At 43.0% G+C, this 25,973-nt stretch overlaps 1 protein-coding gene across 1 annotated transcript in view; it reads left to right on the top strand.

The window, feature by feature from the left end:
* The window catches only part of Ppa1 (inorganic pyrophosphatase 1), a 28,874-nt gene extending 3,187 nt beyond the window's left edge, over window positions 1–25,687 (top strand). Inside the window, exons 2-11 of the mRNA XM_041656008.1 lie at window positions 440–498; window positions 7,750–7,803; window positions 8,458–8,577; window positions 12,001–12,087; window positions 13,558–13,684; window positions 17,819–17,946; window positions 18,319–18,404; window positions 21,368–21,437; window positions 23,789–23,831; window positions 25,362–25,687. Coding sequence (XP_041511942.1) covers window positions 440–498; window positions 7,750–7,803; window positions 8,458–8,577; window positions 12,001–12,087; window positions 13,558–13,684; window positions 17,819–17,946; window positions 18,319–18,404; window positions 21,368–21,437; window positions 23,789–23,831; window positions 25,362–25,393 — 806 coding nt within the window. The 3' untranslated portion in view covers window positions 25,394–25,687. The remainder of the gene's footprint in view (window positions 1–439; window positions 499–7,749; window positions 7,804–8,457; window positions 8,578–12,000; window positions 12,088–13,557; window positions 13,685–17,818; window positions 17,947–18,318; window positions 18,405–21,367; window positions 21,438–23,788; window positions 23,832–25,361) is intronic.
* The last annotated feature ends 286 nt before the right edge of the window (window positions 25,688–25,973 follow it).

Genomic DNA, 25,973 nt, shown 5'->3' with positions numbered 1-25,973 from the left:
TAAGAGGCCCAGCGGTAGTGGCGCACGCCTTTAATCCCAGCACTCGGGAGGCAGAGGCAGGCGGATCTCTGTGAGTTCAAGACCAGCCTGGTCTACAAGAGCTAGTTCTAGGACAGGCTCCAAAACCACAGAGAAACCCTGTCTTGAAAAAGAAAAAAAAAATCCTGGTGTTAAAAAGTGCTTTATAGGGGCTGGAGAGATGGCTCAGCGGTTAAGAGCATTGCCTGCTCTTCCAAAGGTCCTGAGTTCAATTCCCGGCAACCACATGGTGGCTCACAACCATCTGGAATGAGGTCTGGTGCCCTCTTCTGGCCTGCAGGCATACAGGCAGACAGAACACTGTATACATAACAAGTAAATAAATAAATATTAAAAAAAAAAGTGCTTTATAACAGTTTATATTATAGCCGTTCCTAACAGTTTTTTTTTTATTTTTCAGAAAATGAGAAAGGACAGTATATTTCTCCATTTCATGATGTTCCGATTTATGCAGAAAAGGTAAGAATCCATGTCATTTGAATGTGGTCCTTTTTCCTTCCTTCCTTCTTTCCTCCCAACTTTTTTTTTTTTTTAATTTGGTTTTTTGAGACAGGGTTTCTCTGGCTTTGGAGCCTGTCCTGGAACTAGCTCTGTAGACCAGGCTGGTCTCGAACTCACAGAGATCCGCCTGCCTCTGCCTCCCGAGTGCTGGGATTAAAGGCTTGCGCCACCACTGCCCGTCCTTCCAACTTTTTACATATTCTTGGATATCCTAGAACTCACTCTGTAGACTAGGCTGTCAATGAACTCAGAGATCCACCTCCCTCCATCATGGGATTGAACTCCTGTACCACCATGTCTGGCAAACATGGGCTTTTGAATTAGATCCCGAGTTGTACATAATGAGTTTGCTTACATCTCAATAAACACTTGAAATACTTCTGCTGTCTTCCAAAGGTATGTGGAATAAATGAGAAGGCAGTATTAAACCATGCATGTCATTGATTTAAAGAAGCAGCCAGAAACTGATGGAAGAATAGAAGTTAACTGCCTGTTTGTGTGTATGTAAGTGTGTGTGTGTGTGTGTGTGGTCACAGTATGTGTGTTTGGAACTGAAGCTTTCCTACTATATTAAGGGTTTCAGATAAACCAGGTAGCACAGAATCTTGATTGTGGAATGTTTATTAAACAGTAGAAATTCAGTGAGGACAAGAAAACTTAGTATTTGTTTAGTAGGTATTAATTTGCAAATCGCGTTAAGAAAGGTATGTACACAGATCTGAAAAGAAGCGTCTGTTCTTGTACACCAGTCAACTACAGGAATCTGACTTTAGCACAGATTGGTAGGTTTACCACACGTTAGTAAGAATCTTTAACATCCTTCTCTCCAGCCCAGGCTTTTATGTTTATATTACAGCCGGAGAACTTTTTACTGTGCAGGAACTTGACACATGGGAGCTCTGTTTTGCTTTTCCACTTTCCTTTAGAAAGTATGGTTTGCATCAAAGACAAAGCTTTTTGAGTTGTAAAAGTTTCCCTCACTGTTGAACTTAATTAATTTTATTTATTTATTGGGGGGCAGCAGTGTGTGTGTGTGTGTGTGTGTGTGTGTGTGTGTGTGAAGACGACATGCAGGAGTTGATTCTCCTACCATAGGTTCTGGAAATCAAACCCAGGTTGTCAGACTTGGCGACATAGGTGTTTATCTGCAGGGTCTTCTCATGGGCCCTCATTGGCCTTTAGCTCAGTGTTAATACATGATCCATGTAGACTCCATAGCACATGTAGGATAATCTTGTCAGGGTAAAATCTTCACCTCGTGCTCAAAGCACTGCTGTTCTCTTAGATGGGAATAGACCTATAGGGCTGGTGAGATGGGTTGGGGTAAAGAATACTTGCCCTGGAGGAAGATAACCGACTTCTGACCTGTTACATATGTCTTGTGTGCATACACGTACACACAGATAAACATATACACGCAATAACTTTTTTAAAGTTGAAAAGAGTGAACTGGATGTATACATTGAGTTATTATACTTCTACTAGGAAGTGTGCTGACACTGGGACACACTGGCAAGAAATCCAATTTGTAGGTAGCTTCAGAGGATCCTGTCTGACCTAGGCCCCCCTCCCCTTTGGAGGCAGTGGAGCAAACAGGCCAATTATGTGGTGCAGTTACCGCAGGGACCTCTAATTGGATGCCTTCCCCTAGGGGAGCCTCATAGTTGCGTCTACTCAGGTTCTCTGACTTGTTCCTTATGATTTCCTGAAAGTTGATATGAGTTGCTGGATCCTCCTCATCCAACTGTCTTGTTTGGTTAGCGTGGAGTATCTGTGTATGGTCTCGTAGTATGCATGCCATACTGTATCGCAATAATCCCTCGGGCCCTCCTGAGTTACGAAGACTAGGAAACAGGGAGTCTGGGTTGATTGCTGGTGCCGTTCATGGCACATGGGTGTGCTGAGAAGGGAAGTATCTTGTTAAAGAGCTGGTTTTCCACGTTCACAAGTGGCTGGACAGTGTTCTAGCCAACAATCACCGTAGTGTGGCTCCATAGCAGTTTTAAGACACTCCAAAATAGGAAATGGAGATGGCATTTTGGTGTCCTGCAGAACATCACTTCTCAGAGGCGGTGAGGTCTTGTACACCTGTTGTCTGTGGTGTCATTATCTAATCTTTTTCATAAGAGTACAAGACTCCTGTGACAGTGGTCAGACCATAAGGGCCTTCCAGTTTCTTTTCACTGCCCAAGAAGCCGGAAAAGGTTCTTTTGTTTTTTAAGGAAGTTATTTAATTGAAATATAAATAAGGGTGTGGGTGACAGATGTTATTTTAGATTACAACAAAAAAGCGACCTGACCTATTACAGAAGAGTGACAGTGTAATTTTATCTTATTTTTTTAACTTAAAAAATATACAGTCTGTGCGTGTGTGTGTGTAGGAAGGCACAAATGCCGTGTGTGTGTGTGTGTGTGTGTGTGTGTGTGTGTGTGAAGGCACAGATGCCACAGTGCACATGTGACAGTCGGGAAACAACTTGGTGGAGTCAGTTCTCTCCATCTTGTATGGGTTCCAGGGATCCTACTCAGGTTGCTAGCTTGTACAGCAAGTCCCCTTACCTCGTGAGGCATCTCCCTGCCTCTTCCTGACCCACAGAGTCTAATGTAAGTGTCCATGAGTAGTTTTTGTATGTAGTTGTAGGTTGTGAGGGTATATGCCTCTTAATAAGTGATGGTATACTTTTTAGCAACTAAGCTCCTTGACAGAAAATGCCCAAAGACTTAGAGCTTTTATCCCACCTCAGGACTTTGAGGACATGGGGTTTGCTTTGACCTTAGGCAGCAAAGCCAGCGAGATCAGGAAATTCTTGTAAATCAGGTGTCCTGCTGGGTTCTGTCCAAACTCAATGTGCCGGCAGTAAGGGGAAGGCAGGGACTTTACTTGATTTTGTTTGTCTTGTTAATTGTAGAAATGTCCTTTGTGTGGGAGTCTGTTTCAGTTTCAAATTTAAAAGCAGTTGTCACTGAGAATGTCTTCTCAGACAGCATCAGAGATTAATGGAAAGCAAACCCAGAACAATGTAAAAGTCAGCCTGCTGTGAACAGTACGGGACACTGGGTAGACAAAGATCAGTTTGGTTCTGGTTTTGGATTCTATTTCCTCTTCTTACTGAGGGCTGCTCACTAGGGTGTTACACTGTGCTGGGCACACACTCCACACTGAGCTGTAGTCTTAGCCCTCTTCATTTTCGAGACAGGATCTTAGTATGTAGTGTAGCTCATTCTGTGTCCCAGGCAGGGTTTGATCTCACCATCTTTCTGTCTCAGCCTCCTCAGGAGCTGGGATTAGAGACAATTTGATCAGGCCCATTCTGTACAATGAAAGTTGACCTCAAACTACTGATAGCCCTGGCTCAGGTTCCTGAGTTTCCATTTACTCCCACCAGGATTACAGGCTTACATTACCACACCCAACCAAGATCCACACTTTAATGCTCAACTCTCATGACTTGCTACCATAATTTTAGAAGTTTGGTGTTTCTTTGGGCTGTCTTTAAGTGCTCATGTTGAATACTAGTACTGATGGTGGACTTCTGTTTCCCAGGCTCCTGGTGGGCCTGTATAAATATGAAGCTGTCTCTTTTCTTCCACTGCAAAAATAAATAAATAAAGCCAAGCTTTTAATTAGATAAACTGAATGCTTAAATACTTAGTCATTACAAACCAGGCAGATTTGACAGCTGAGAACACAAAATCTTCCTTGATTTGTAAAGAAGAGAAAATAAAAGGTATGGTTAGAGTATCTAAGCAAATTTCAATCATTCTGTAGTAGTTGTGAAGAGCAAACAGGGCCTTGGTCTTAGTTCACATGGCAGATGAAGTTGTTTCTTTACACAGGGGCCTAAGGCCATTTGTGTTTCTGACTACAGGAGTGAGTTTGACCAGCCTATAACCACAGGACAAGGGAGCTCCGTTCCAGCCCCCTCAGCTGGACACTCGGATTTCCGGGCAGTTTGAGTTACTAGATCAGATGTGTTCACCCAGTAAAGCCTGTGCAAGTCTATCAAAGCCTGAGAACCTCAGAAATATGAAACATTTATGGTTCCCACCGTCTTTACAATCGTTTATGAGAGCATATATGTGTAGGCGTGTCCCTGCCGTGGTACAGGTCAGAGGACACTTTTTAGAATCGTTCTCTTCTACCACATGGGTTCCAGGAATTGCACTCAAGTTGCCGTGCTTGCTGGAAAGCACCTTTGTCCCATGAGCCAGCTCACCAACCCTGCGCCAAACATTTTGCTACCAGAAATTTGGTATGCGTATTTTGTTTTTGTTGTGTGTTGTTGTTTTTACTCTAATAGGCTTACTCTCTTGAATCCTAACAGTTTGTTGAGCAGTAGTCTTCTGGTCTGTATAGATCACATTTTCTTTGGTTGATTTTCCTTTTATTCGGCATGGCAGTCACAGAGGAGTCACCTGCTCGAGGTTACAACAGTGTCAGCTTCGGTCATTATTTTTCTCAAGTGGTCTCTCACCTTTCAACAAGATAATTCAGAAATTTATCTACTTTTTTATTTATGTGTATGAGTGTTTGCTTGCATGTATGTCTGTGTTCCGTCTGTGCACCATATGTGCCCATCTAGAGGCCAGAAGATCCCCCAGGACTGGAGTTACCGATGGTTGTGAGCCATCATGTGGGTGGATACTAGGAATCTAACCAAGGTCCTTTGAAAGAGCAGCCCATCTTGACAGTCTTTTATTTACCTTAACTACTTAGAACACGTCCTTCTATAATGTAATCTTAAGAGGCTGAAGATTAAGGGTTAACTTTCTTGTCACTCAATGAGCAATGAGCGAGGGAAACTTTCCAGAGATGGTGAAGCCTGGTACCTTTGTGAGAGCGCCACCATCAGGATGAGTGTGGTGGTGCACTCCTGTAATCCCAGCAGTTGGGAGGCTGAGGTTGAGTTTAAAGCCAGCTGGGACTACATAGCAAAACCCAGTCTGAAATCAAGACCAAGTACGGCTATTGGGCAGGAGCATTTCCTTATAGATATAGTGTGAGCGGGCAGTATTAATTTTAGAGGCAGGGTCTCATGCAGTCCCTGCTGCCCCTGTATTTGTATGTAGCAGAGGACTCTGTCAGCTGCCCCTGCTTCCCAACTGTTGGTTACAGGTGTGCAACACCACCCCTGGGTGATGAACTAAGAGTCCATCCCAGTCCCTTTATTCACACTAGGCAAGCACACTACCAACTTGAACACATAAGTTGCCCTCATTTTGTTTCTGAGACTGGGTCTCATGTAGCCCAGGCTCCTTCCAACCGACGACCAAGGACAACCTTCAACTCCTCATTCCCCTTCCCATCTCCAAAGTTCAGGGATGATAGGCATGTGCCCTCAGGTTTGGCTGATCTGGTGCTGGGGACGGAACCCGGGTTTCCATGCATGTTCAGTAAGTTCTTTAGCAACTGAGCCACATCATAGCTTTTAAAAATTTGTTTAGCTTTTGAGTAGAATTCTTTTCTGACTATTTTTTGAGGATTTTTTCCTTATGATTTTTTTCCTTTATGTTTTTATAGTCTGTAATAGTAGGCAATTTTAGCGTCTGTGTGTATTTGACATTTAATTTCATTAACGTGTTCAATGTCGTTCCCAGCCTCAGGTCAGTGATTCAGCTCTCCCTGGTCATGCTCTGCTTTGTTGCCCTGCAACCCCCATCTCCAGTCACAGGCTCACACCGCTCTGCCAGGCACTGCTTTTTTTTTCTTTTTTTAGGAGTGAATTCTTTCCATGCTATTTTTGTTTTTTGAGATAGGGTCTCATGCAGCTCAGACTAACCTTGAACTTGGTGTGTAGCAGAGACTGGTCTTCTGCACCTACTTCCACGTCCTACCAGGCATTATATGCCATTCCTTAGGGGGTGGGGGAGGACAAAAAGAAGAAAAATTTACAGCCAAGTTTTTTAGGCTCTCATTTAATCTTTCATGCTGCAACAGCGCCACCTTGTGAGCCTTTGGGATATTGCTGCTGGAACGTAAACCCTGGGGTTTTGTTTTTATTTCGTTCTTTTCTATTTTGAAACTCTTGTCTTTTTTTGGGGGGGGGGGGGGTGGAGACAGGGTTTCTTTGTAGCTTTGGAGCCTGTCCTGGAACCAGCTCTTGTAGACCAAGCTGGCCCTGAACTCACAGATATCCTCTTGCCTCTGCCTCCCGAGTGCTGGGATTAAAGGCATGCACTACCACTGCCCCGTGAAACTCTTGTCTTTTTTGTGGTCCAGGATAGGATAGCTTCAAACTCATGATTCTCCTGTCCTGCTGCCCTTGTTCTGGGGTCACGAATGGGTGCCATACCTGTCTGAAAGGTTTTACTTAAAAGCAATTGCAGATGGATCACGGGTACCCTCGTGAAGGCTGAAGACGGAAATACTTCAGTTCACAGTGAACTCACAGGTCAGACAGCTCAGCGCTCAGTTCCAGCTAAAGAGCCTTTGTCAGATCTGTATCTGACTTGATATGTGCATTTCCACGCTGCTGGCATCTAGGGATTTTCGCTTTTGAATGTATCATTAACCGAAATATATTATACCATATGAGCTGTAATTATACTAGACCCCCTACCAGCTAAAATTTCAGAGTGCACTCCAATCGTTAATGTCGTAAGCGGCTAGTTCTGTTTGGAAGGCCTTCAGAAAGCAGCCCAGTTTGGAGAATCACGTCAGTAATCCAGCCGATTGATGTCGACATTGATGCTGAAGCAGGCCCAGGTCTGGGCCGGTTCGGGGTTTGTCTTTTTGTTTTGTTTTGGTTTGGTTTTTGGTTTTTTGAGACAGGGTAGCTTTGGGGCCTGTCCTGGAATTAGTTCTTATAGACCAGGCTGGCCTCAAACTCACAGAGATCCTCCTGCCTCTGCCTCCCGAGTGCTGGGATTAAAGGCGTGCACCACACTGCCCAGCCCAGGTTTGTCTTCCAGAGCTCCTCTCAAGAACTCCCACACCTCCTCTGAGGAATTAGAGAACAGAGACTCCCAAATACTTTCTTATGAAAAATTTCAAGCACAGGAAAGTTGAGAGAATTACTTAGAGTGACGCAGCACCTGCCACCTGATTCTCCTCTCTGGGCTCCTGTGTTTGCTGTCTTCATCTACCGCTCTCTCCTACCTTTTGTCGATGCCTTTAACTTCAGTTGTCAGATGGAAGAAAGAGTGGAGACACTGAAATAACTGAAATAACGGCAGGGTCTGCTTTTCTCACCGCCTCTGTCTTTCCAGGATGTTTTCCACATGGTGGTTGAGGTCCCACGCTGGTCAAATGCTAAAATGGAGGTAAGAGATCATCAGGCGTGGTGTATTAGCTAAGTATGGATGTGTATGAGTGTGTGCCATGTTGTATGTTGAGGTCCCTGTGGAGGCCAGACAAGGGTGTAGGATCTGCTGTAACCCAAGGTACAGTCAGTTGTGAGCTGCCCAGCATAGGTGTTGGAACTGAACTGGATTCTTCAAGAACAGCAAGCTGTCTTAGTGCTGAGCTGTCTACCCAGCCCCCGTCTTTATTTGTTTTTGATAATTTAAACACTTGTATATGTGTGTAGAGGCTTCTATGCTGGCACACCTGTGGAGGACAGAGAACAACGTGTAGGTGTGGTCCTGGGGATCGAATCCAGGTAGTCAGGCTTGGTGGCGCGTCTTTCCCTGCTGAGCCGTCCTCCAGCACAGTGCTTTTTCTCTTTAATCCTGGAATTGATCCCAGCCCATATTACTTCTTTCTTTCTGGAATCAGTAAATATTCTTTTTCTCTTCTTGAGTGTTGTGATACGCAAGTATATTTTCTGTAATAGTTACTGTGGAGCCATTAGTTCGGTTACCAATGGGTTAGGGATGAAACAAGTAATTAAGGTGGAATTCAGGGACATAGATAAGTCATTGTTTCCTCTGATCCTATTCAAGTAGTGTCTCACAACCATCTGACCTTTGTTTCAGATTGCTACAAAGGATCCCTTAAATCCAATTAAGCAAGACGTGAAGAAAGGAAAGCTCCGCTATGTTACTAACCTGTTCCCTTACAAAGGCTACATCTGGAACTACGGGGCCATCCCTCAGGTATGTCTCCAAGGTTCACTAAAGGTGTACTTATTTAGCTTAGTAAAAATTAACTTGCTTTTTTGTTTTGTTTTGTTTTGTTCTTTTGTTTTTGAAGGCAGGGTTTCGTTATGTAGTGGTAGCCGTGGCTGTCCTGGAACTCTCTCTGTCGACCAAGCTGACTTTAAACTCTGCCTCTGCCTCATGAGTGCTGGGATTAAAGGTGTACTCCACCACCATCTGATCACAATTAACTTACTTTTGTTCAAAAGTTTAAATGCAGAAAATGTTTGCTATCATAGAGCAGAAAAGCATTGGGTAGAATTATTTTAAAAATTTTAATGCTCCATTGAACAACTTATTTCCAAGGTTAGCTAAAAGGAATATGTTTCTGTTTAAATTCTGACTTTCTGAACTGTTTCTTTCTCTGTGGACTGTAGACTACAATCTTTATAAATCTAGTAGCATGTGTGGTGAGTCAAGAGAGGATGGGTTAGCAGTTAAAGCCTTGCTTTCTAGCCAGGCGTGGTGGCACACACCTGGGATCCTAGTGGGATAGCCATCAGTTCGAGGAGACCATGGTCTAGATAGCCAGTTCTAGAATAGCCACAGCTCCATGGTGAGACCTTGTCTCTGCAAACACAGCTAGAGCCAGTGAGATGACCTGGCAGTTGACACCTACCACAAGTGTGGCAGCCTGAGTCTGATCCCATGTCCCATGGTGGAAGGAGAGAACTGATTGCTACACTTGTCCTCCGACCTTCACGTGTTAGCCACGGCACATATCCCCACACAGAATCACACACACAAAATACATAGAGTTTAAACTGGAATTACACAGCAACAGCCTGGATTTCTAGTCAGATACCACATGCATGCAATCTCAGCATTCCAGAGGCTGAAGCAAGACCAAGAGTGTGAAGCCCAGCCTGAGGGCTGGAGAGGTGGCTCAGAGGTTAAGAGCACTGGCTGCTCTTCCAGAGGTCCTGAGTTCAATTTCCAGCAACTACGTGTTGGCTTAGAACCATCTGTAATGAGATCTGGTGCCCTCTTCTGTTGTGCAGATGAACAGGAAGATAGAACACTCAAATAAGTCTCTCTCTTTTTTTTTTAAACCCGCCTGAACTTTAGCAACTTTCTTGTCACACACACACTATTGGGTCCACGGGGGTCACACAAAGATGGGGACAGACCACCAAGTCTAATAAACCATAAGCAAACTTTATTCCAGGAAGGAAAAAAAAAAACCCACCACAGGGCACAAAAAGCTTATAGCTGAGACCACAGTCAGAAATGAGTTTGTAAGGCTGTGGCAAAGGCCGGTTTCTGAACCCACCTTCTTATAGTAAGGGGCACCAAGCATTAGCTCTGAACAAAGGAGTTTTTAAAATCTCGAGGTAAAACTCAGATACAGATTGCCTTTCCTAACAATCTTCATTATGCATAACCCAGAGGTCGCGTATATACCCACCTCCTAAAACTTAACTCAGCTTCTGTCCGTCCTTAATCACGGATGGCTGGGGTGTCTTAGGCTAATTCTCAGTTTGTGAGAGGTGCTTTTGCCTTGCAAACAGAGCTATGGTCTGTAAAGCGGAATAACCCACTGTTAACAGTTAATCTTTAAGCTGCCGAGAAAACTGCTGACAGCCTGCTCTCATTCTCCTAGGCTTAAACTTGATATTTCTTTATTTCTACATTCCTATTTCTTCAACACAAAACTACACCAGATTTTGGTGCCAGACACACTAGTCTCCCGTAGTCCCTCAGAGTCATAAATCAGATATAACCTGTACAGCTATTTCAGAGGACAGAGCCTTAGTATCTGCCCATGTGCGTTCTTACTGCCGTGTAAGCTTCTGACTTCTCTTGAGATCAGATTCTTGGTGGCAAAATAATGATGAGCTCCTGTGTTCTTAAACAGGCAGCCTTGTTTGTCAATCTATCCCCAGCACATAGTAGGTTCTTTCTTAGTGTTTGGATAAAGAGTCATTAGACTTCTATCCCTGGCCAGGTGGTGGTGGCTGTGCACACTGTCAATCCCAGCACTTGGAGACAGGCAGACAGGTCTCCAGGTTCAAAAACAGCTAGGGCTACACAGAAATGCTGTCTCTCTTTTTTTTAAAAAAAAAAAAAAAGGCTGTATCTGTTATTAGAGTAAGGGCATACGTTTGATCCTGTGACAGTTAGCACATGTTCAATTAGTTTTTTTCTGTGAGTAATGGTTTATTCATCATTAGGTAGAATTATTAAGTGGAAACCTTGTGAAACTCCATAAGTTATTCAGATATAGGTCAAACTCATCTAGTTTGTTGGGTAATCACAAAGTCATTTGTCTGCCCCAATTACAGCACTTTATTCTCCAGGTCAATTGCTTTGGTGTTTAGCTTTGAAGTGTGGCCCCTGTGGGGAAGCAGTGCAGAAGAGCTTCTTCCAGGGGCTGGCTTTTTTGCCTTCCCGTGCTGGAAGCAGCCTTCCTTTATCTCCGTTCCCTTTGTTCTTTTTCCTGCAGCTTAATGGGGAAGCCAATCCAAGTCATGAATGTGTTCTGCTTAGGAATAAAAGACGCTAACTAAACAGCTGCATTTCCACCTCACACCTGGCAGCGCACATCCGCTCTTTGTGAGATGCTCTGCTGTGCCTCTGGCCCGCAATTTAGCAAAGAAAGAGAGCCAGTAATTTAAGCTTTTTAGCCTTTGGCTCCCAGCCAGCAGCTTTCAACATCAGAGTGTATCGTTTCCATCTGAGGTCTGCTGCCTCCTCATCTGTGTTGGAGAAATTTATTATGAAGAGAATCCAGCTGATAGCAGATAGAGTAAATGCCTAGAACAGTTAATCAACATGTTTTTTTTTTTTTTTTTATTTTCAGTGCTTGGGCTCAAATCCGAGGCCCTGCGCATGCTAGGCAAGTGCTTTCCCACGGAATTACATGTCCCAGCCCGTAATGTTTTTGACACAGGGTATTGCTAGGGAAGAACTCTGTGGCCTAGAAAGTGGGATCCTCCTGCCTCAACTCCAGATGCTGGCATTGCAGGCATGCACCATCATACCTTGACGTGTTTGCACTTATGTAGGATCATCTTCTGGGTTTGGTTTTGGGGCTTTGGGGTTTTTGAGATGGTATCTCACTATGTAGCCTTGCCTAGCCTGGAACTCGGGGATCCACCTGCCTGCCTCTGTCTCCTGGGATCAAAGGCATCTCTTGACACACCCAGCTTCATTCTCTGTTTTGAAGCTTAGATCTGGTTTAGCATTGCATGCATAATAGCTCCAGTATTTAATTAAAATTCTTCTGTATAGTTAAAGTTCTTGAATGGAAATTGTAAAAGTTTTAAAAACAGCTGAAGTTTATATTTTGCATCAAGACTCCTGTTGCTGGTTAGTGTCAAGCCTCCTTGGTCAGCGCGGGTATCTGAATAGTATGCTTTTATCCTCACTTTGTTTCAGACATGGGAAGACCCAGGACACAGTGACAAACACACTGGCTGTTGTGGTGACAATGACCCAATTGATGTTTGTGAAATTGGAAGCAAGGTAATGAAATCAAATTTTTTTCTGTGATATTAAAGTGAAATTAATAAATCATACCAAAGTTTATACTTTGAAAATTATTGTGAGTAAAATATGAAATATGAGCATTAGTGAAATAGTCAGGTTTCCTGGAGTATTTGGGATGATCAGTGACTGAGTCCAGCCAAATAGCCCTTGATGCTAGAGGTACTGGTGGAAGGCTTCTGTCTGATGGGCTGCTATTCTAAAATTCAAGATCACAAGCTCAGCAAAGTAGTTAACAACCCAAACCAATATGTTACGTTTTTAATTTCTATCTGTGTTTAATTGTTGTCCTGGGGATTAAGTTCAGAGCCTCAGCAAGTGAGACGTATGGCTGACTTAATTCAGTGGCTCCTATGAAAGACAAAACGTATTAAAGGGTGTGTCTAAAGCAAATCATAGAGGCCTTATTTAGCACAAAGAGGCTGTAAGAAGCACCCCTGAGTTGAGTTTCCATAACCTACGTGGCAGCTCACACCTGTATGTAATGTAACTTCAGTTCTAGTGGAGCTGACAACCTCTTCTGGCCTTTGCAGCACAAGGCACACACGTAGTACATATACATACCTGTAGTCAAAATACACCATAAAAATAAATATATCTTAATTTATTTTTCTTTTTAAAGTATACAGAGCAGAGTGTAGTGGTGCACGCCTTTAATCTCAGCACTCGGGAGGCAGAAGCAGGTAGACCTCTTGAGTTTGAGGCCAGCCTGGGCTATAGAGTGAGTTCCCAGACAGCCAGGACTATGTAGAGAGAAGGTGTCTCAAACAAACAAAAAGAACACCAGTCCTGTATATACTGTTTTCAACCTAAGTAGGACTATTTATGTGGCTGGCTTTAAACTCCCAAGAGCTGGGCATAATGACACAGATGGTGACCTAGCACCCAGAAGGCTGAAGCAGGCTGATTGCAAGTTTGAAGCCAGCCTGGGATAGCAAATTCTAAGCTATCCTGAATACACAGGGAAGCTGTGTCTCACAGACAGTGCTGGTGAGATGACTTGGTGGGTAAAGGTGCTTGCTATGGAAACCTGCTGCCCTGAGTTTGAGCCCCACAGCCCATGTGAAAACGGAAGGAAAGAATCGATTCTAACACAGTTGTCCTCTGACCTCCACGTGTGCAATGCAGTGGCTCATGGATAACCCCCTGCCTCCATCACACAGAAATAATAGTTTTCTGAGACAGGATCTCACTGTGTAGTCCTGGCTAGCTGGCCTTGAATGAAAAAAAAAAAAATCTATCTACTTCTGCCTACTAAATGCTAGGATTAAAGGTGTGTGTCATCATGGTTGGCAATAAAAGTACTTAAAAAAAAAAAGACAAAAAAGAAAACAGATCAAGGAAGTGCAGAAAAAATTGACATCTTTCCTATTTATTATTATCACCAAAATAAAAGCTCCAGTTTCCCCCCTGTAGTGTGGTTTTGTTCTGACTCTGGTTATCTCGCAGGTGTGTACAAGAGGGGAGATAATCAAGGTGAAAGTTCTGGGCATACTGGCTATGATTGATGAAGGCGAAACCGACTGGAAAGTCATCGCCATTAACGTGGACGATCCGGATGCGGCTAATTACAACGGTAGGGAAATCTGAAGAGTGTAGGGGGGGGGGGGGGACCCTTCTAATCCTTTGTTGTTCTTGTCGTCTTTCTGTGTGGCCTTTTTTGTCCTTGAACTTGCTACACAGACCAACTGTAGAGGTCTATTGCCTCTGCCTCCCACCTGCTGGGTGAAGGTGTTCTGGAATTAAATTACCATTCCTGGCACATTTAACCTGTGATAATGGAATTGTAAGGTCACGCCTTCAAGCTGTTAGGCAGGAGGAGTGACACATTCAACCATTGACGTTTTCCGACTACAGAACGGTTGGAGTTTAGCACTCCATCATAGTGGTTTTTATTTTTTATTTTTTTCAGTGTTTGAGATACTATAAAACTTGCTATTTTGAAGCATGTAGTTTTGGGGGGCGTAGGAGGCGCTTGTGCATGTGGAAGCCATAGATCAACCTCGGGTGTCATTCTTTAGGGGCTCTCCTTGTCTTTTGAGACAGGCTCTCTCTTGTCTCAGATACAGAGCTCTCCAGTTAGGCTAGGCCGGCTGACAAGTTCCAGTGGTCTGCCCAGCTCTCTTTGCTGGACCATCTTCCCTAAGAGCTGGGAATAGAACTCAATCTTCATGTCTGTTTGTGAAACTATCTACAGAGCCTCTCAGCCTCTCTTGTTTTGTTTTTGGAGAGTCTAAACCAGGTTGGCTTTAAACTCTCTACCTGCCTTTGAGAGTCTTTTGTCTGCCTGTGTCTGTTATTCAAATGTAGATAACTCTAGGTGTGCTGCTGCTCCTGTGGTTAGAATTTGGGGGGCAGAGCCAGGAGGATCAGTAGGAGTTCAGGGTCCTTTGTAACTGTAGAGAATGATCAAGTTGAGGTCAGAGTGGGCTACACAAGTGGAACCGGATGTCGTTACACACACACACACACACACGCACACACACGCACACACATGCGCGCGCGCGCACCTCCTACAAAGGGTTGTTATATGTATTCCTAGCCAGGCCAGCAAAAGATTGTCTCAAGTTCACCCAGGTGCTGGGATTGTAGGTATGTATTGGGACCCACACATCTGGTCAGTCAAGGGGTTTGGAAGGCCCTCTCAATAGAGATATCATCCCCGGGCATCCAAATCTGGGGTTCTTGCAACATTTACAGAGAGAAAGAAATCAAGGCTCCCTGGAGAAATGGTTGATTCCAATCTGGACGGACCAGTAGAACCAGTCATGACATGCTTTTAAAACACAGTAAATGATGCAGCCATCAAAGAGGCACGCTGAAATTTTGGATTGTAACCCAGAACAGATAACTAACCCATGAGACCACATAAATTAGTGAACAAATAAGCAACTGAGGAAGATAAATCTCTAATGCAAAATTCCAAGTAGTTTATATAGCTATGTTCCTTGAGGGGCGGAGCCTAATTCCTCTCTCATTGTAGGTTGTGAGAGCTAAGTGTACTGTGTGGGGGAATCGCTTTCCATCAGAGAAATACCTCCTCAGCCAGTGATTAAGGCCATCAGCAGGGGAAGGCTTCGTGAGCCTGGGCCCTGGAAATGATGTGCTTTTTATTTTAGTATGCCTATGATCTCATGGACGCTGGGACATGCAGTGATAAACGGGTTAGCTGTCTGCTAGAGGGGCCGTGTTTGAACTTGGTACGGTAGTATATTCAGGCCATTTGTTAGCCTTCTGTGTGCTGCTCTGATTGTGATGGGCAGGGTCTGTGTTCACATGCTCTGGCCACAGTTTGTAGAGCTGAGCCACTCACTGTTTCAGCTTTGATTTGCTCGGACTTTGGTTCCCAGCAATAGAGCTATAGACTCCTGAAAATTCCCTGGGACGTCAGTGCCATAGTGTAAGCTGTGTGCTGTTTTCACTGTATGTCACCCTAAGGCAGTGTCTGTCTCTCTGCTTATCCCCATGCATCCCCTCCTCCTGCTGTTCCTGAGTGCTGTCATTGGTAACAACTCTATAAAGTAATAAAGTAATGTGGGGCTAGAGAGATGGCTCAGTAGTTGAGAGCAGTTGTTGCTCTTGCAGAGGACCTAGGTTCGGTTCCCAGCACAAACACCGTGGCTCACAATCTGTTCTAGGGAATCTGTTGTCACAGGCACCAAGCATGCATGTGTGGTGCTCATACATGCTAGCACAATAGTCACATAAAATAAAATGAATGTAGCCGGGCAGTGGTGGCGCACGCCTTTAATCCCAGCACTTGGGAGGCAGAGGCAGGCGGATCTCTGTGAGTTCGAGACCAGCCTGGTCTACAAGAGCTAGTTCCAGGACAGGCTCCAAAACCACAGAGAAACCCTGTCTCGAAAAACCAAAAAAATAAAAAATAAAAAAATAAAAAAAATAAAATGAATGTATCTAATTAAAATTTAAGTAATACGTTTTCCTGAGTTTTGAGAGATATTCTACAGAGCATGGCTCTTTGAGCCCTACGTTCTGAATGCTGAGATAACAGGTGTGCTCCTCTCCGTCCAGTCCATGCCGTCTAAGGGTGGAACCCAGGGCTTCGTGTAAGTAGGCAAGGCTACATCCTCCTCCTATGAGGGTCATTTCCCAGTTCACAAGCTTTCCATACTTTTCTTTGTTTTTTGAGACAGGGTCTGACTATGGAGCTCTGGCTGGTCTGGAACTTGATATGTAGACCAGTTTGATCTTGAACTCACAGAGATCCACCTCTCTCTGCCTCCTTGCCGGGATTAAAAGCATGGGGCACCATGCTTGGCTAGGTGTTCTTTAGGTAGATCAAAATTGGAAAAACTGGATTAACACTTTCCTTCTTACTTTATTTGTTTTCTTTTCTTTCCTTCTTTTCTTTTCTTTTCTTTTCTTTTCTTCCCAAGACAGAGTTTCTCTGTAGCTTTGGGGCTTGTACTGGAACTCGCTCTGTAGATCAGGCTGGCCTCACACTCACAAAGATCCACCTGTGTGCACCACTGCTGCCCGGTTGCTGTCTTTTTTTCTTGTAACCCAGGAAGGCTTTGAACTTTAGATTCTCCTGCCTCCAGCCTCAGGATATGATTACAGGTGAACACCATTGTGCCCAGCTTTAAAGACATATTGTTTTGTATTGCTTCGTTTTCTTTGTGTTGGGGGCTAGTCTCACTGTGTAGTCTGGGCTAGCTTTGAATTCTACATCTGACCACTTCAGCATCCTTGAATGTTGGAATTACAGCTGCATGCCACCATGCCCATCTTGACTTCTTAGTGCTTCTCTTGCTTGCGTGGAGCAGAAATTTTGTGACTTAAAATGCCTATACTATCAAGCAGTCCACTTGAATTCAAAATGTCATTCATAAAAAAAAAAATGTCATTCATTGGTTAGGCAATTAACTCAATGGTGGAATGCTCACCTAGCTTATACAAAGGCCTAGGTTTGAGCCCAGCACCACAAAATAAGTCGGTTAGTTGTTTATTGTTTTTCAAGGCAGAATCTCTGTGTATCCCTGGCTATCCTGGAATTTTCTCTGTAGACGAGGCTGGCTTTGAACTAGTAATCCACCTGCCTCTGACTCCTGAGTAACTCCTGCCTGGCTTCTTTATCTATTTTGATTTTTCAAGATGGGGTAATTAATTAGAATGTAGTAATCCATAATTATCAGTCTTTTGGTGTGTAATTAGCATGTGAGCCTCTGACATACAGCCTCAGCTTGCCTTTTTTAGTATTTCATACCTCCTTATAGGCATTAGGCTGCCTGCCAAACTGGTTTGATTATATCACCCTATTCATTTCTCTTGGCTCTACTAGCAGTTAGCCATGCTTGATCCTCTCTCTCTCTCTTTTTTTTTTTTTTTTTTTTTTTTTTTTTTTGGTTTTTTGAGACAGGGTTTCTCTGTGGTTTTGGAGCCTATCCTGGAACTAGCTCTTGTAGACCAGGCTGGTCTCGAACTCACAGAGATCCGCCTGCCTCTGCCTCCCGAGTGCTGGGATTAAAGGCATGCGCCACCACCGCCCGGCTTGATCCTCTCTCTTCAGCTCTCAGTGTCAGAGCTATTCACAGACACTGGATGATTTTCTTTTCTCAGCTCTGATATTATCTTGGCCTTTTTCATGTCCCTCCCATGTCTCTCTCAATGTAAGCACTTGATATTTTTTTTGTCGGATGCCTAAATAATTTCTTATGCATCATGCAATATGTTTATTTTCTCTCCTTAGATATTTCTGATGTCGAAAGGCTGAAACCTGGCTACTTAGAAGCCACCGTTGACTGGTTTAGAAGGTATAAAGTTCCTGATGGAAAACCAGAAAATGAATTTGCGTTCAATGCAGAATTTAAAGACAAGGTAATGTATTTTTCAAAACTATAGTTTTAGATCATTTATATTGAGACTTATAATTAAAAGTATGTTCCCATCTGAAGATCCATGAAAGAGGGGGACCAGGAATATACTTTTGTAGTAGATGCTTGCCTAGTATACATAAGACCCTGGACTCGATCCCTAGTACCACTTCCCCAAAAATCAATCATATAAGACAATAAAGATGCAAGATAGTCTTGGCCTTTTATTTAAGTGGCTCTCTTACTTTTTTAACAAAACTTTCTTTTGTTAAGTCACTTCCTGACTGAAGAGATAATATCAAATTTTGAGAAAATGTAAGTGATGGGAAAAGACCTCCGTTTTACCATCCCAATTAATGCCTGTTTTCATTTACAGAATTTTGCAGTTGACATTATTAAAAGTACTCATGATTATTGGAAAGCATTAGTGACTAAGAAAATAGACGGGAAAGGAATCAGTTGGTAAGTGTTAATTCTTTTTCTATGTCTTTAACACACAGTAGTCCAGTTTATATTAAATGTTTTAGAGATTGTAATGTTTCCAGTGGTCAGGATCTAGATAGGTGTTTACAGAATCTTTGCCTCTTATTCAAAGAACTAAAATAATGACAGAGTAAGTCTGTTCAAAGTGGAGCTATGATACCGATTAGAAAGGGATACACTGTTTGATAGATTAGGTCGTACGTTTACTTTCCCTATTGGACATGTCCCTTCTCATAATCATATGCATGCCTAATTGTGCATGGTCTTAAGATGCTAAATAGGTTATTATACCTTCCTACCCATGTACTCAAAAGCAGTTTGTCAGTGGCTGTGGCTTCATTTTCTAGGAAGTAGGATTGGCTTCATTCCAGTCAGCTCTCTGGGGACCTGTAATCTGAGGACTCCCTGAGCTCTTTGGGGATCGATAGTTATTGACTTGTGCTAACTGCCACCAAGAAAACAGTCTTTACTATGCCAGTATCCACCATGCTCCTTGAGTTTACTCCCACTAGTAATAATAGTTAATGTTAATTGAGCAATTAATACTTGCCAAGCATAAAACAGAAAGAGGAAGTTGAATTTAACTGAAGTCACTCCATAATAAGTGTTGGTGCCTTGTCTTAAATACCTTAAATCCTAATACCAAAGGGGGAAAAAAACAAAATAAACAAACAAAACAAAATATAGCCCTTAAGGTAGTTCGTCAGGTAAAGGTGTTGGGGTCTAGCCTCAGTGGGGTTTACATGTTCCCGGGTAGGGATATGTGGATTAGAAATGCCAGGCAGACAGAATAGAGATGAGAAAGAAAAAGACAGACTCAGAATAAAACCGCGAGGGCAACCCAGTGGATACTGAATTCACGGCGGTGATTTTTCATACGCTTATACACCTCAATCCAAGAAGGGGGTGGGGCAAAAGACTGCTTTAACACGACACAAAGAACAAGCAGGGCAATTACACCTTCTTAATACCTGAAACATCAAGCAACTAATTCTGTTGTTTAGGCGAGGATATGCAGTGACCACTCCTTAGGCCAAGCATCCTGTAGGCAGCCACTCCCTAGGTCAAACCTCTTGTCTTGCCTTGAAGGAGCAGGAATAGACCTCAACTCTCTGACCTTTGTTCAAGGTAGAGCAGATCCACCTCTGTGTGCCTTTTTAATACCAAAAACACCAAGTGACCACACCCTAGGTCAAGCTATCTTTGTTAGTAGCCACACCTGAAGTCAGACCTCTTGTTTATAGCCTTGGAGGAGCTAGAACAGGCCTGAGCTCTCTGACCCCCAAGTCAAGGTGAAACGACCCCCACTTGTGTGGGCTCCTACTTAAAGGCACTTTCTGCCAAATCTGACTCTCATAATTTGTCCCCTAACGTGGTGCGTTATTTACACATATACACATACACAAAATAAATAAATGTTTGGATTTCTTTGTTTTTGTTAGTCAAGACAGTTTCTCTGTGTAGCCCTGGATGTTCTGGAACTGGCTCTGTAGATAGACCAGTCTGGCCTCAAACTCAGAGATCTTGCCTGAGATTCTGCCTCTTCCTCCTGAGCACTGGGATTAAAGGCATGCGCTACTACTGCCCCACTGTTACACAATATAAATCCTAATTTAAAAATTAGCCCTAAGCCTGAGATGTAGCTCAGTTGGTGCTTGCCTGGCATGGGCACAAAGCATTGGAAGCCATCCCAGTGTTGCATAAACCAGGTATGCTAGCTCATGCTTGTACTTCCAAAAATCAGAAGTATCTCAAGTCCAAGGTCATCCTTAGCCAATTTGAGACCTACTTGTGCTACCAGAGTCCCCTGTCTCAAAGTAAATAATAAAATACAAGTTTAGAAGGGTTGGGAGTTAGCACTAGTTGAATGCTTTCCTAATACATGCAAGATCCCAGCTGCATAAAAATGAGTAAAAAAAAATAAAAATTATAATTTTCCCTGAAAGCACCTGTTTGTAGGCTCTGTCGTCTCTGTGTGTGCAGAATATTCTAAGTGATTAGGACTCTAGCATGCATAATTTGTTTCATGCTTTTTAATTTTAAAACTACATCTTAAGCCATTACAGTGTATAAGATTCCTTAATTGTCTAATCTATTTAGTGGATAAGCCTTTGTTTTTTTTGTTTTGTTTTGTTTATTTTTCAGCTGTAGAATCCCAAAGAATGTTTAGTTTTTCGAGCTCTGCCTGCTTCTGCTTCCTGAGTGCTGGGAGTTAAGGCGTGTACTTTTTCTATCAGGAGTATCTGTACTTTACATGTTTCACCATCACTGATGGGAGCAGGGTGTTTTGTTAGATTCATATTTTTTTTTTTAAAGAAACAGAATTGGGGGGGCTGGAGAGATGGCTCAGTGGTTAAGAGCATTGCCTGCTCTTCCAAAGGTCATGAGTTCAATTCCCAGCAACCACATGGTGGCTCACAACCATCTGTAATGAGGTCTGCTGCCCTCTTCTGGTCTGCAGACATACACACAGACAGATTATTATATACTGTATACATAATAAATAGATGAATATTAAAAAAAGAAAGAAACAGAATTGGGGAAGAAATGTTTCAGATTTTAATTTGCATTTCTCAGCTATTTAGTGAGTGCTACAGCAGATTTGATCTCCGATGATTAAGTCTAAATTATTAAGAGATTTGAACTACATCAGCCACAAGAACACATGGACCTTGACCAGATAAATAATTAGGATGTTTAGGATAAGCAAGAACGCTTTCAATGAAACCGAATTTAAATGCTATCTGGTCTAGGCATGATGATACTGCCTTTAATCCCAGTATTCTCTGAGTTCCAGGCTAGCCAGGCTACATTATGAGACCTTGTGCTCCCCCCCTCCTCACAAAGCCATCTGGTGTATTATTATCAACTTAGTTTTTTTGAATGGATGAGGAGACTGTGTTGTTCTTTTATCTTCTTACTATGTTCACTTTACTCACTAGCATGAACACCACCGTGTTGGAGAGCCCCTTCAAGTGTGATCCTGATGCTGCCAAAGCCATTGTGGATGCTGTACGTAATCCTTTGCTTTTGAAAGATGACTCAGCGGCTGAGCGGTAGGGTGCTCCAAGGGAAGAAGTACTTGTTGCAACTAGTATTTGAGTGTCATTTGTGTGCATGTGACTGACATCTTGAGGTCAGAACTGTGAACACAGACAAAGAATAGACATTTGAGAGGGGAAAGCTGAAGAATGGTCATGGTCAACCCTAAGTGGTGCAGATACAAAGTAGGTGACGTGTAAAATCCAGAGTGATTGTGAAAGACACCCCCCTCCCCCAGTAACTCAAGAGAGACCGTCCTTGCTGCAATCACACAAGGTTTATTGACAGGAGCCAGTGCACAGGAGAGGAGTTCAACCCCGAGTAGCTGGGAGAAGGGGTATTTAAGGGAAGAAACCACAACCCAGTAATCCAAAGGGTGTAGGGAGGGCATCATTGGAAAATTCCGAAAATACCAATGATCATTGAAAATTCTGAAAATACCAGTGATAATCACAAGGGGGTAACTCCCTGTTTCTCAAGATTACAATCTAACTTTATCTTCAGCTAGTTCCTGAAACAGTCACTGAACCAGCTAATCCTAGATTTCTGGCTCTTCCTGCTAGAGGGGTCTGGATTTATCCAGGTCTTTCAATCGCTGAATGTACTGGGTACTGTCCAAGCCCATCACCTGTCAAACCGTCTTCCACAAGAGACCAAATGGGAAGTTAGTTAACTTGCTTGTAGCCAAGACCATGAGAGTAAGCACACTTCAGGAGTCATTGCAAGAGCAATGTATACTACAAAACCTCACAAGAAGTACAGTCCAGGACAGCAGCACCGGCTTTTATGGGATTTGTTTGTTTGTTTGTTTTGTTGTTTGAGATAGTCTCCCTGTGTAGTCCTAACTACATAGAGCTCTGCCTACCTCTGCTTACTGAGTGCTGGGATTGGCAGTGATGGCACGTGCTTTAATCCCAACACTCAAAAGGCAGAGGCAGGCAGATCTCAGTGAGTTCGAAGCCAGCCTGGTTTACAGAGTGAGTTTCAGCACAGTCAGGCTTGTTTCACAGAAAAATCCTGTATCAAAAATACAACAACAACAAAACCAACAATAAAATAATCTGATTTGGATTCAGCAAACAATTGAACTAGATCATTTGAAAATTATTTTCATTTATGGGGCTGGACAAGATAGCTCAGTAGTTTAGACCAATTGCTGCTTTTGCAGAGTCCCAGGTTCTGTTTCCAGCACCCCATAGTGCCTTACAAGCACCTGTAACTCCAGCTCCACGGGATCCAACCTGGGCCCTTGCGCACACATGGTGCATAAATGTACATAGGCGAAACATTTCTAGACACAAAGGAAAAATAAATCTTTTTTTTTTTTTTAAAGAAAAAATTCACGGGTGGTGGTGGCGCACGCCTTTAATCCCAGCACTCGGGAGGCAGAGGCATGTGGATCTCTGTGAGTTCGAGACCAGCCTGGTTTACAGAGCTAGTTCGAGGACAAGCTCCAAAGCCACAGAGAAACCCTGTCTCAAAAAAACCAAAAAAGAAAAAAGAAAAAATTCATTTATGCTATCAGGCAGCAAGCAAAAACAAATGAGGTCTGACTGACTTCCCATGGCCTCATCAATGGGTCATTACAAAGGAAAATAAATGACTTGGTGATGAACGCAGGGCATTTAGATTCATCTTCGTTTACACAGGAATCCTGACAGTGAGATGAACAGGAAAAACAAAACTGGGTGGGGTGGCTCAGGAACATTCTTTTGTGTGTGTTATTAAGAGACCTGGATGTGGGGTCTGGAGAAATGGTTAATTAGTTAAGAGCACTGCTTGGTCTTGCAGGGTTCAATTCCCAGCATCCTTGTGGTGGTTTAGAACCATCCATAATTCTGGTTCAGGGATCTGGCTCATGCTCTCATTTTCCACGGCCACCAGGAGTGCACGTGCTGCACATACATATTAAGGCAAAATACCCTATACATAAAATTAAGTAGCTCTTTTTTAAAAATTGAAAGAGACTTGTATATAATATATAATATATGATCTCTTAGCCCAGTGGTTCTCAACCTTCCTAATACTGTGACCCTCATGCTTTGGTGACCCCCCAACCATAAAATTATTCTATTGCTACTTCATAACTAATTTTTCTATGGTTATGAATCATAATGCAAATATCTGACATGTGACCTCAGAGGGGTGACAACCCACGGGTTAAGAACCCTGTCTTAGCAGATCACACTGTTGTTCCCGTAAATTAGTTTTAGAGACTACAAATTGGTAGTCTCCTGTCTATTTTTCAATTTTACCAGTATACTTTTAACTTTCCCTCTAGGGGTTAGACTACGTTTTAATATTTTAATGTTTTATTTTAGTTGCCACCACCATGTGAATCTGGCTGCTCACTTCCAACAGATGGTAAGACCTGAGTCCACTACAGTTATTAGTTATGTGTTTGTATGAAGTTATATAGTACTTATGTATTTTTTTACTTGGAAAATAGTTACAGTTATGGGTATAAGTTTTACTGTATGTTTATAATATGGAAAGCTTAAATCAAGTTAGCAAAATATCACCTTACATACTTATTTGTGGGCAAACATTTAAAAATTACAGTTGTAGCTGCTTTGAAATATATAATGGGACCCAGGAGAGGATGGATAGATAGATAGATAGATAGATAGATAGATAGATAGATAGATAGAAAAGTATGTATATACTATATAGATAGATAGAGTGTGCTAACATGCTAGAAGATCTGTGTTTATTCCCCATCAGCAGGAAGAAGATATTAATAGGCAGTACATTATTAGTAGTATAGTCCCCATTCCCTTAAATAAAGCTGATTGCTGTGACTGGCGTGGGCTGTTTGATTAGCTCCTGTCTCCCCGTCCCATCAAGCCTCCTGCCGTCGGCCTCCAGCAACCCTTCCCCACTCTGCAGTTCAGTCAAGCTGTTTGTCTTTTTGCGCCTGTCTTTCCTTCACTAAGGAAGCTACGCTAAAGCTCTGCAGTGTGTGTGCGGTGGGTGGGATGCTGCGTGCCACCATTCTCTTTCTTCCCTCTTCTTGATTTGTGTATCCTTGTATCCTCCCTGTGGCCACTGTGGGAGGGCTCAGCGTGGGCTATATCCTACGTTCTATGCAAACATGCCTGCTTCACTTGGAGAAGAGCTCTAAACCCTCTTTCAATCTTGGAAATCTCTGTGATAGGTGAGGTACTGCATACCTGTAATCCCAGCCCGCTGGAAGCTGAGGCAGAATGTTCACAGGCTGAAGGCCAGCTTGGGTTTCGCAGAAGGACCCTGCCTTGAAAAAAAAAAAAGGAAAGGAAAGGAAAAGGAATCTAAATTTCTTCTTTTTTTTTTTAAGTCTGCTGCTTTAAAAAAAAAAAAATTAAGCTGCCCTGGTGGTGTATACCCTAGTGCCTAAGTGTTTGGGGATAACTTGGACTCTATATTGAGTTTCAGATTAATCGAGACTATAGGAGACCTAATCTCAAACAGGGAGAGAAAGAAGGAGGGGAAAAGAATGAATGAGGAGCTGGGCAGTGGTGGTGCACACCTTTAATCGGGGCACTGGGGTAGGGGAGGGGGCAGAGACAGGTGGATTTTCATGAGTTCAAGGCTAGCCTGGTGTACCGAGTTCCAGGACAGGCTGCAAAGCTACAGATAAACTCTGTCTTGAAAAAAGCAAACAAAACAAACAAAAAAAAAGAATTAGTGAGGAGACCCCGGTATAAGCCTGTGCTAAGCACTAGCTTTTTGACTGTAGCTTTGCATGCATGTTCTAGAGGTCATGGATAGGAGCAGCCATGCAAAGGCCTGTAGTATTCCTTGATAGGCCAGCATTCTTCTGTTGAGCCACATCCTCAGCCTACTCTTTGTTATATGTTGATAATTTGTGTTCTTAGCAGAGACTAATTTGCATTTCTTTTTTTCTGGCTACAGTGGATAAATGGTTCCATCACCAGAAAAACTGATGATGAGATGCCCTGGAATCCAAGCTGATCCTGCTGCATCCTCTTCGCCTGGAAGCATTAGATGCAAAAGTGTAGTAACGTTTCAAGGCTTTAAATTTCTGTAACTTGCCTAGTGAAGCAGATTCAGATTCTGCTGTGGCCAGTCCAATATGTTCAGAAGGTTAGCCATCCAGACACTTCACATCTCAACCAAGACAGCTTTTACACGTTAACTCTCAAAGCCGTTGGCATGGAAGTACCACATATTGGATGTATATGTTTACTGTGTTAGGAAATAAAGTTATTTTGCTGAAACTTGGCTTAGGATATTTCTTATTCCAGCGTCAACATTACCAAGCTGGTGCGGGTACTGCAAAGTGTTAGTTTCCTAGCAGTAGTTCTAGAATTCCCTTTTACTAGATAAAAACTGCACAGTGGTGTGCACTTTTTTTTTTTTTTTTGATTTTTCGGGATAGGGTTTCTCCGTAGCTTTTGGTTCCTGTCCTGGAACTAGCTCTTGTAGACCAGGCTGGCCTCGAACTCACAGAGATCCGCCTGCCTCTGCCTCCCGAGTGCTGGGATTAAAGGCATGCGCCACCAC

This window comes from Microtus oregoni, unplaced genomic scaffold (assembly GCF_018167655.1).
Source record: "Microtus oregoni isolate MIOR12 unplaced genomic scaffold, Mior012 000007F_ref0000211, whole genome shotgun sequence".
NCBI classification, from domain to species: domain Eukaryota; kingdom Metazoa; phylum Chordata; class Mammalia; order Rodentia; family Cricetidae; genus Microtus; species Microtus oregoni.
This window is presented reverse-complemented; position numbering and strand designations above follow the sequence as displayed.